The 10,703-nt window shown below is 50.9% G+C and overlaps 1 protein-coding gene and 1 long non-coding RNA gene across 2 annotated transcripts; both read left to right on the top strand.

Annotated features, from left to right (window-relative positions):
- Window positions 1–18: 18 nt before the first annotated feature.
- Window positions 19–2,498, top strand: LOC135420459 (uncharacterized). Its single transcript, XR_010433525.1, has 3 exons — window positions 19–216; window positions 1,726–1,776; window positions 1,959–2,498. It is a non-coding gene; the product is annotated as an uncharacterized LOC135420459 (long non-coding RNA).
- A 1,297-nt stretch (window positions 2,499–3,795) lies between these two features.
- On the top strand, window positions 3,796–5,295 carry LOC135420456 (protein BTG1-like). Its single transcript, XM_064667960.1, has 2 exons — window positions 3,796–4,164; window positions 4,310–5,295. Exons 1-2 carry the CDS (start codon window positions 4,047–4,049, stop codon window positions 4,660–4,662), a joined length of 471 nt encoding a protein of 156 aa, XP_064524030.1. The 5' UTR covers window positions 3,796–4,046; the 3' UTR covers window positions 4,663–5,295.
- The last annotated feature ends 5,408 nt before the right edge of the window (window positions 5,296–10,703 follow it).

Consider the following 10,703-nt stretch of genomic DNA (forward strand, 5'->3'; position numbering starts at 1 on the left):
CAATCACCGCCGGGCGGTGCTCCCCGCGCGGCCAATGGGGCGGCGGCGGCCCGGGCGCTGGCTGTAAGCGCCCTCGCGATTGGCCGCCAGAGGCTGCGGTGCAAGCGCCTCGCGGATTGGCCGGAAGGGTGGCGGGAAGGTGCGTCCGCCGTGTGAGGGGAAGAGGTGACGTCATGCTGCTGACGGTAACGCCATGCTGCTGGCGGTTACGTCACGGTGAGTGGGGGGCTGCTGATTATGTCATACCGTGTTTGTCCCCGGCAAGATGACGTCAGACCGTGGCTACGAGGGCGGTGGGGACCCATCCTGTGTGGCTGTGGGGCTGACACCTCTGCCGCCTTTGCCTCCTCAGGGACTGACGAACAGTCCTTGGGGACACACAAACAGCGTTTGAGGACTCACAGACAGGGCTCAGGGACACACGGACAGGACTGGGAACACAGATGGGGCTCAGGGACACAAGGACAGGACTGGGAACACAGACGAGGCTCAGGGACACACGGACAGGACTGGGAACACAGATGGGGCTCAGGGACACACGGACAGGACTGGGAACACAGATGGGGCTCAGGGACACACGGACAGGACTCAGGGACACAAGGACAGGACTGGGAACACAGACGAGGCTCAGGGACACACGGACAGGGCTGGGAACACAGATGAGGCTCAGGGACACACGGACAGGACTGGGAACACAGACGAGGCTCAGGGACACACGGACAGGGCTGGGAACACAGATGAGGCTCAGGGACACACGGACAGGGCTGGGAACACAGAAGGGGCTCAGGGACACACGGACAGGGCTGGGGACTCACAGACAGAGCTTGAGGGCTCGTGGACAGTGTTTGGGGACTCACGGAGAGGGCTGGAAACACACCGGGCTCAGGGACACAGTGCTTTTAAGTGAAAAACACTATGTTAGGATGACACACTTCCAATTCTGTCGGAGAACTCTGCTTTCTCTTGTTCATTTCTCTATTCCCATTATGCACAGCAAACTTAAACGATCACTAGAGTGTAATTTGCTTTATCCATGCACTGCAAAAGAAGCAGTGCCTGTGATCAGCCAGCCAGGCCCAAATTATGTACCAAACTGGAGAAATTATGGATGGATCTGATGCTTACATCACTTAACGTACCACTATTTGTGTTTGGAATTCTTTTTCTCCCTGTAGTGAGAATGGCAACACAATGTTTCTCTTCTAGCAACAAGGAAAAGATAGCTCTTGCTTTTAAGAACGGTTTTATTTATCTATGTTTAGAGAGAGATGCTTCTATGAGATGGAGTAAAAATAAAATTGCTTGTTTTGTTTAAAACCTCCTCTTGCAGGTTCTAGAGCTCTGAGAAGTAAATTAAGTAATCTAAAAGGAACTTGATTTAGACATTATTTACACTGAATTCTGGGTTGGTATGGGTTTAGTTTTTTTATTTGGAATTTTTAGTTTGGGGTTTGTTTTTTTTATAAATAAATAGGATTGTACTATGACTGCTATTTTTAAATAACAATATATTGCATGAGTGCTACAGCTTCAGTGGTACTTTCTCCTCGTCCTCTAGCTGGAGTTGAGGAAAAATAGAATGACAAAACACTTGCACAAACTTTATTTTTAACACGATAAACCAAGGCTGTAAGTCTTGGAGAGAAACCAGGCAGGAACTTCTATGACATATTTTATGCTTTTTTAAAGTATTCGAGACACTGACTCGGTTTTCCTTTACTCCAGGTGGTCCTGCTGAAGAGAAAACGACTTGCAGGTGAACAGAGTAACAACAAAGTAAGTCTGAGTTGATGAGCTAAAAAAAAATCTTAGTGAAATAAGGTTGTATGTCTGGTAGCTGTGTCAGGAATGATGTAGCTGCATGTGGATGCCACCTCAGCAGGGCTCAGCCCTGGGTTCCTGCTCAAAGATGAGTTGTAATATTAATTTTATCTCTTACTCTTGGTCAACTCTTGCAGCCCAAGGCTTCGACTGCTTTCATTTCTAGTGCTAAGCAAGGCTTTTAATCCCAACGATGCTCAACAGGAGGGAATTTACCTGCTTTTCTTAAAGCCAGAGAAATCTTCCAGCAGATGGGGGAAAAAAAACCCAAACCAAAACCTAGATGCTTGTGTGTTTTTTTTTTTTTCACTGTGTATGAATACTTAAAATTTGTTTCTAATGAAAAATGACATATTTCAATGGTTATCAGTAAATTGCACAGGTGTAGTGTTTACAAATGAATTGCCATCTCCAGTGTTGTGTTATTGGGACCTCCAGTACTCTCTAAAACATCCTGTTTATATAAAATATTAGCATAATAAAAGGCAAATAATTAGGTTCTTGATGAACCCTTCCAGAGTTTGCTTTAAATACTGCTGCCTGTGGAATAATTTTCTAGCAGGGAGATGAAAGTCAAACAGTTACATATCTGTTGGTTTCTTCTTGTCTTTCTGGGTCTTGCTCACTGTGAGCCTTACATGTTTCTCAAAACACTGAATAAAACAAGACTGAAGTAAGTGGATGACTGATGTGTCCAGATACCAGCAGAAATTAATTTTTTTAGCTTAATTTCTAAAGTTTGAGGTACTAAAATGTGAACTGGGCTTCAGTGAAAAGTTGTTCTAATAAAATAGCATCTTGATTCAGGCCTGAGAGCTGGATAGGAGAGGGTTAGTCTAGTGCTAAGAGCTGTGAGTGAGAGGAAAAAGGAACCACAGAAACCTTCTGTCTTTCCTTCAAGGGGTGAAATAAGATTATTTTTTTTCCTTGATGACAAACCTCTTTGCTTAGGCTACAAAATGGCACTCAGCATTAAACTCTAGCTCTGTGGGACTGTCGAAACAGGTGGTGGCGTCCGTGTGTTGGGGCAAATGTCAAGAGTTTTTTGTCATTTGAGGGTCTTGGTCCCGTAGGGCAGAAAATCCCACACTTGAGGGATTGCCTGGAAGAGCTGGTGAGAGGTTTTTAGATAGTTCTCATGTTCATTCATGGCTAGGCTTCGCGAACGAAGATTTGGGAAGGCTCTATCCACATTTGTCACAGGCACGCTGGTGGCTAATGAAGCCAATACAAGATAGACATGTCTGATTGCAAAAGGCACAGCAGAAAGACTCCTGAGGTGGTAAATTCTGCAATACACGGTTCTTTCTGCGTTGCCTTTTCTCCTCAAGGGTGATCCTGCTGTGTTCTCAAAGGAGACAGCTGCGTTATAGATGGTGTGTCTCCAGACCTCCCCATTGGAGGCCAGAGTAGACCAGTTATGGTGATCAATGTGGCCAAGGCTGAGATGTTGTTTCAGGGAGTCCTTGTATCTTCTCTTTGGGGCTCCTCTCTTGTGGCAGCCAGTGGCAAGTTCACCATCAAGCAGGATCTTAGGGAGGTGGTGGTTGGTCCTTCATCCTGGAGACGTGCCCTGCCCATCGCAGCTGTGTTCCCAGCAACATGGCCTCAATGCTTGTGACTGCTGCTTGTTCTAGAACAGGCGTATTGGTCACATAACCCGACCAGTGGATAGGGTCTTGAGAAATGGGAGGGAGAAGGGTACGAGGCGGGATAACGGCGATGTGCGCCTGGAACATCGCAGGCGACGGAGCGGGTGCTGGACTGCGAGGGGCCGGCGATGCCCTGGGGCAGGAATGTGGCGCTCCGAGGAACGTGGCGCACGCAGGTGAAGGGGCAGCCGCGGTGCCCGCGGTGATCGCCGCGCGGCCGGCCCGTTACTGCCGTTGGGTGGGGAATGGGACCCGCGGCGGGGGCGGGAGCGGCCGGACGGGGGGGCTCGGGCAGGGGCGCGGGGGGCGCGGGGTGTCCGCGCTCGGCGGGCGCGGGGGGCGCGGGGTGTCCGAGCCCGCTGCCACCGAGCGCTGCCCCGGCGCGGCGCGGGGGTGTCCGGCTGTCGGTCGGGGTTGTCGGTCGAGGTGGCCGCGCTGGTCCCGCCTCCTCCGCCAGCAAAACAAACCCGCCCCGTCCCGCCCGCGCGGTGCGGCTGTTGCGCGGAGCCGCCGCGGCCGCGGGGGCCGGGCCGGGCCGGGGCGGGCGGCGCTGGCAGCGGGGCCGGGGCGGCCATGAGGACCGAGATCTCCACGGCGGCCGCGTTCGTGACCCGCCTCCTGCGGGCCGGCGGCGGGGTCGGCGAGGAGCAGCTGCGGTGCTTCCGCGAGCGGCTGCAGGAGGCGATGCGCGGTGAGCGGCGGGGGGACACCCCCTCCATCCCCCCTCCATCCCCCCTCCATTCCACCCCCATCCCCTCTATCCACTCCATCCCCTCTTGGCCCGGGGGTCCGGCGGAGCGCACCGCGGTAAAGCTCCTCTTTGTTCCCTCTCGCAGAGCACTACAAACACCACTGGTTCCCCCTGATGCCTTCCAAGGGCTCCGGGTACCGCTGCATCAGGATCAACCATAAGATGGACCCCTTGATAGGAAAAGCGGCGGGGATGATCGGACTGAGCCACGAGAGGCTCTTCCAGCTCTTACCCAGCGAATTAACTCTGTGGGTCGACCCCTTCGAAGTGTCCTACCGCATCGGTGAGGATGGGTCTATCTGCGTGCTGTACGAGAGCCCTCAGCCTGGGGGGATGGCGGCCAAACAGCTGGAGAGCAGGACCAGTTGCAAGGAGGAGTGGAGAACTGGCAGATCCAGCCCTTCCAAGAGTTACAACATGATGACGGTTTCTAGTTAAAAGCAGCTCTTCCTTGTACAATGATGTATGTATCCCAGTCTCATGGTAAAGTTAGATGTAACTGAGCTTTTTGGGTTTTTTTATTTTTTTTTTTTTCACCCTATAGTCATTAATAAGTTGTGGTAGTACTGCCAAATTCTTTGTGGGCAAGGGCTAATGTATACAGCAGTTTTTACACTGCATGTTACTTTCTGGATTGTGTCCTGTAAATGCACTGTACAGTCGGTGGATCGTTTTACACATTTATATTTTCAAAGAAGTTCTGGCTATTTGTAATAAAAAGCAATATTGTAGCACTCTTTATGATGGATTTTAGTCAAGATTAGCACTTACTAAAAAAAAAACCCCACATTCTGCAATTTGCAGAGCAATAACATGAAGGGAGGTGGGAAACAGATCTAACAAGCTGCACATAAATCTTGTGATTTGTCTGCACAGGCTTCTCTCAGGGTCATTCAAGTTTGGCTGCGAGGCACAAATCACAAAAGTAACTCTTATTTTTCCTTTTTCAAAGCATGCATTTATTTGAGGGATGGATTCCATCGTACTCCGACGTTTAGCAAAAAGAATTGGGGAATTAGTCTGTCTTGTTATTTGTAGTTATTTCAGTAGAAGAATAAAGACTTGCTCAAACTGCTTGTTTTGGTTTTGGTTTTTCACCCCCCCCCCCCCAGGCTTTTAGTGTTGCTCTCAAGCTCATTCTAGCCATTATTAATCATTGCAGAAAGCTTTGTAGGTAGAAGGGTGTAGCTCTGAACATTCATCTTTATCTCAGGTCACAACAAAACAGTTTTGGTAAAGCTTGCTGGCTGGGTGACTTGAGCTGAATAATCTCTGTAGAGATGGGTGGGTGTTTTGATACTGTGTCGAACTGAATGGAAGCAAAAGTACTCTTCTGATATTTGATCTACAGCAAAAGATGCTTGAGTTTATTGGGAAATGGAGTTTGTGTTTAAAACTGCAACTTGACGCTGTGTAGGAAGCTTGAGTGAAAGTTTGAGTGATCAATCACAGAATCAGCTGGGCTGGAAAAGACCTCTGAGATAATAGAGTCCAACCTCTGAGCCAACACCACCTTGTCACCCAGACCATGGCACTGATGCCACATCCAATGTCTTCTTAAACACCTCCAGGGACGGTACCTCCACCCCCTCCCTGGCAGCCCATTCCAATGGCTGATCACTCTCTCTGTAGAACTTCTTCCTGATGTCCAACCTAAACCTCCCCTGGTGCAGCTTAAGGCCGAGCCCTCTTGTCCTACTGCTGGTTGCCTGGAAGAAGAGACCAACCCCCACCTGGCTACAACCTCCTGTCAGGGAGTTGTAGAGAGTGAGTAGGTCTCCCCTGAGCCTCCTCTTCTCCAGGCTGAACAACCTCAGCCGATTCTCACAGCACTTGTGCTCCAGTCCCTTCCCCAGCCTCGTTGCTCTTCCCTGGACCTGCTCCAGCCCCTCCATGTCCTTCCTGAACTGAGGGTCCCAGAACTGGACACAGCACTCCAGGGGTGGCCTCACCAGCGCTGAGTATAGAGGCAGAATCACTTCCCTGCTCCTGCTGCCACACTGTTCCTGATCCAGGCCAGGATGCCATTGGCCTTCTTGGCCACCTGGGCACACTGCTGGCTCGTGTTCAGCTTCCTGTCTGTCAGAACCCCCAGGTCCCTTTCTGCCTGGCTGCTCTCCAGCCACTGCAATGCTCTCCATGAGCATACTCCTGGAAAAGCTGGCAGCCCACGGCTTGCACAGGTGCACTCAGTTGGCAGCTGGTCACTAGTGGTGTCCCCCAGGGATCAGTGTAATAAAAATATCAGTGTGAGAAAAAATAAGTAAAATCGTTTGAGTGAGGCAGGAACACTTTGTTTTTCTGATAATTCAGTAGAATGTAGGAAAAATAGATCATTTTTATTTAGTTGATATTTACATTAATAAGATTTGAACCGTGGTGAAATGTGGCAGAAGTACAGAGAGCCCATTCAAACATGCATTTTGTAACTTGAAGCCTCATGAGCATCCCCTGCCCATGCTTGGCCTCTGAGTGTGGGGAGTTTACCCTGAACCAGTGGCCATTGCATTATTTAGTCTGAAATACAGAATTTAGAGAACAGAGAGATCTTGTGGTTTATGTTAACAGGTAAAAAGTGAGGATTTGGTTGGTTTGGTTGGCATGTCCTGAAGGCATTATGACAATCCAGTCCTGAACGTTTTACTCTATGGGGTCAATAAATTTACTTGGATTCTATGCAGGGAGCATAGATGTCTTCAGCTCCCACTGGATTTTTTGCCTCCATAAAGACTCTGAGAACGTTTTGAAGTGCTCTGTATTAGCATTTGGTGGCACATTCTATCCCTGAGTAAAGACCCCAGCGTGGACTTGACTCTTGCAGAAGTCTGTAAAATGTGGACATCCTCCTGCTGGAAACACCTTAGTCTTGATTTCAGCTGCTCTTGGGTGATTAATGCTCAGAGGTGTTGAACCAATCCAGCCACTGTTACTCTAATTTGAAGTGTTTTTTCATCTCAGCACAAGGGAAGCTCCTTGTGGTGGAAAATTATTACATGTAATTTTTCATTTAGAATAACATCTTTTTCTTTCGTTCACTCGTTTCAATTCACAGTTTCATTACCTTCCATTGAAAGGTTCTGCCAAAAATCTGCCAGAGCCTCGTTAGCAATATTCCTTTTGTTATCATTAACATCTTAAAAACGCATTTCTTAGAGACTGGAATAAACAGCATTGAAAGCAGCACGGCACCTGCTTGAGGACCTTGAAATAACTGCTTCTGCTAGGTAATGAAGTAGATTAAAGGCTGTCCCCCCTTTGGTCAGCCCCGCCCCACCATTTTAGCAGCCCGCCCAAAACCAGATCCAAATGAGGATTCCTCGCAGGGAAAAGGTGCCAGCACAGAAAGCCCTGCCTGCTCACGGAGTGCTCAGGCTGCGCCACACACTGCACCTGAAAGCCAAACCTCACAAGCTTTCTGTCCCGGGAAACAGGGCTGCTGTCCTCACTTTGGTCCGCCCCGCCCGCAGCCTTTTTTTCCCCGGACAGAAAGCTTGTGAGGTTTGGCTTTCAGATGCAGTGTGTGGCGCAGCCTGGGGTGTCCGTGAGCAGGCAGGGCTTTCTGTGCTGGCACCTTTTCCCTGCGAGGAATCCTCATTTGGATCGGGTTTTGGGGGGGCTGCTAAAGTGGCGGGGCGGGGCTGACCAAAGGGGGGACAGCAGCCCTGTTTCCCGGGACAGAAAGCTTGTGAGGTTTGGCTTTCAGGTGCAGTGTGTGGGACAGCCTGGGCACTCTCTGGCCAACCTGGACTTTCTGTGCTTGCACCTTTTCCCTGCAAGGAATCCTCATTTGGATCGGATTTGTATCGAGTGGCCGGCAATGGCGGGGCGGGGCTGACCAAAGGGGGACAGCAGCAGCCTTCATTTCCCAGGACAGAAAGCTTGTGAGGTTTGGCTTTCAGGTGCAGTGTGTGGGACAGCCTGGGCACTGTGTGGCCAACGAGGACTTTCTGTGCTGGTACCTTTTCCCTGCGAGGAATCCTCATTTGGATCGGGTTTGGATCGGGTGGCCGGCAATGGCGGGGCGGGGCTGACCAAAGGGGGGGACAGGAGCAGTCTTCTTTTCCCGGGACAGAAAGCTTGTGAGGTTTGGCTTTCAGGTGCAGTGTGTGGCGCAGCCTGGGCACTCTGTGGGCAGGCAGGGCTTTCAGTGCTGGCACCTTTTCCCTGCGAGGAATTCTCATTTGTGTCGGGTTTAGAGGAGGACGCTGGGGACATGAGGGAACACACTAAAAGCTTCGTCCAAAAATTAAAAGAAGAAAGAATCCCTGAGCTGTCCAGGTGAATTCCCTGATGGAGACAACCCCACTGCAGAGGAAGGGCATGTGCTGCTGCTTGGTCCTTGTGAAACCAAAGTTCCTGTTGGTGAAGTCGAGAGGATTTTCTGATTGTGCTGAGACCTTAAATGCCAAATTTTAGCATCTGTTCCCACGAAGGAGCCATCACCTCCGTACATCCCCCGCTCACTCTCGAGGGGTCTTTGCTTCCGTTTCCATGAAAGCTGTGTTGTGTGTCACAGGAACGCAGCTGAAACCTGCTCTGAAAAGGCTGGAGAGACATGGGAAAAGGCCTGAAGAGGAGCAGCTCAATCCAAATTGGGTATTTCGTAGGAAAAGCCTGGGTGGGCGCTTCAGGGAATAGGTGTGGAGGCTGACCCAAAGCCCTCTGAGATCAGAGTCGGCCGTCAACAACGACCTTCCCCTCACAAATCCAAGGTCCCAGCTCCCGGTGGGACCCCGACGGCCACCAGCCACAGCCAGCTTTGTCCCAGCTCCGGGAACACGGTGGCCACCAGCCTCTGGCCTGCTGATACACCTTTGTATTTGTATTTGTATTTTGAATCAACAGCACTTTCAGCTACTTTTATTATTGTTTTTAATTCTCCTAAGTCTGTATTTGCTTTGGAGGAGAGAATGAAAACTTGGGATGAAATGAAGTGGATCAGGATGGTGGAACAAAAAGGAAAAAAGCGGAGAACGTTTCAAATATTATTAAAGTGATTTTTTTTCCAGTAATATAAACCATGAAATTCCTTATAACATTATAGTATTTTACAGTTTTCTGAAGCTTTCTATTGTGACTTTTATGGAATCAAAAGATGAAGATGATGATATATTTTAGCATTTATATTTTTCAAAATGAAATGTATACTGAAAATAAAGTAGCTTTATGCATTTATGGGAGAGTTCATGTCCATTTTTGCTCCTTATGTGTCGAGTCTTGTCTGACTGAATTGAGATCTGAGGATCACTGTGGTGGTATGGGGGAGTGGCTGGCAATTTGGAAGCAGGCGTCATTGGTTCGCCTGGATTGCCAAGGAGCAGCACGGAGATGAGCCCACTGGTGCCAGGGGTGTCACCTCCTTCAGGAAGCAGGCGGTGGGTGCAGGGGAGATGCAGCAGGTGGAGACCATGGAGAGGAAGGTCCTGGTGGAGCCCAGGAGCACAGGCAGAGGCGCCTGGCTGTAGCTGCTGCCGTACTCGTACAGATACCTGCGGCAGGGGCGGGACGAGGAGACCCGACACCCCGGGATCGGGAGCAGGAGCTGCGGGATTTAGGGGCGTTGGGGCTGCCCGGGGATGGGAGCCCTCTCCGGCTACCGGGAACGGCGAGTCCGCACTGCAGGACTTGACCGACAGGGCCGAGGACTGCGGGAGGGACAAGTGGTTATGGCCACCCACGACACACTCTCTGATCCCAGCCGTGCTTTGGGGTCCATCCCCCGCTTTTGGGTCGCGCCCCGGGGCTGCAGTCCCGGCCGTGCCCACCGGGGTCACCGCTCTCCCGTGCCAAGGCACAGCCCCGGCTCCCCCGGCCCGAGCGGGACCGTGTCCCGTTCCCTGGGGGGGTCCCAGCCCCAATCCCACCTCGGTCCTCCCGCCGCGGGGCCCCCACTCCGCCTGCCGGGCGAGAGGCGGCACCGGCCAGGACCCGCAGCGGGCACGGGCGGGACCCGGCAACGAGCCCCGGGAACAAACCCCCGAGCACGGACCCCCGGCAACGAGCCCCTGGACTTAAGAGGAAGGGGTTTGAAATCCTCAAAAGCTCAGTGATGACAGAACAGTGACACTGCCTTTATCAGCTCATCTCTAAATTCAACATGGCACAAGAAGCTGTGCAGAAATACCCATCTCAACAAAGATCTCCCAGAGCAGTTCGAATCCAAGGGTGCTTCACTTCAGCTGTGCACAAGCACCACTCCTGCTCACCTCCGTGCTGTGTTTGACAGAGTCTGACAGAACATTCCTTTGGGGAACCTGCTGGTTCCTGCTCACGAGGAGGCTGATACACCAGACTTACTGCCTGAGGTACAAAACACACTCCAGAGTAATCACCCCAACAACTGTATCAGATAGAAACACAGCCTTAGAAATAACAATTGCAATGCCAAGGTTTCATGTTCTAAACTCTCTGTCTCTCCCTCCAGAGTTCTCCTGGGAATGTAGGGATGGTGTTTAAGAGCATCATAAGGAGAACTGACA

Source organism: Pseudopipra pipra, chromosome 11 (genome assembly GCF_036250125.1).
Source record: "Pseudopipra pipra isolate bDixPip1 chromosome 11, bDixPip1.hap1, whole genome shotgun sequence".
In the NCBI taxonomy this organism is placed as follows: Eukaryota; Metazoa; Chordata; class Aves; order Passeriformes; family Pipridae; genus Pseudopipra; species Pseudopipra pipra.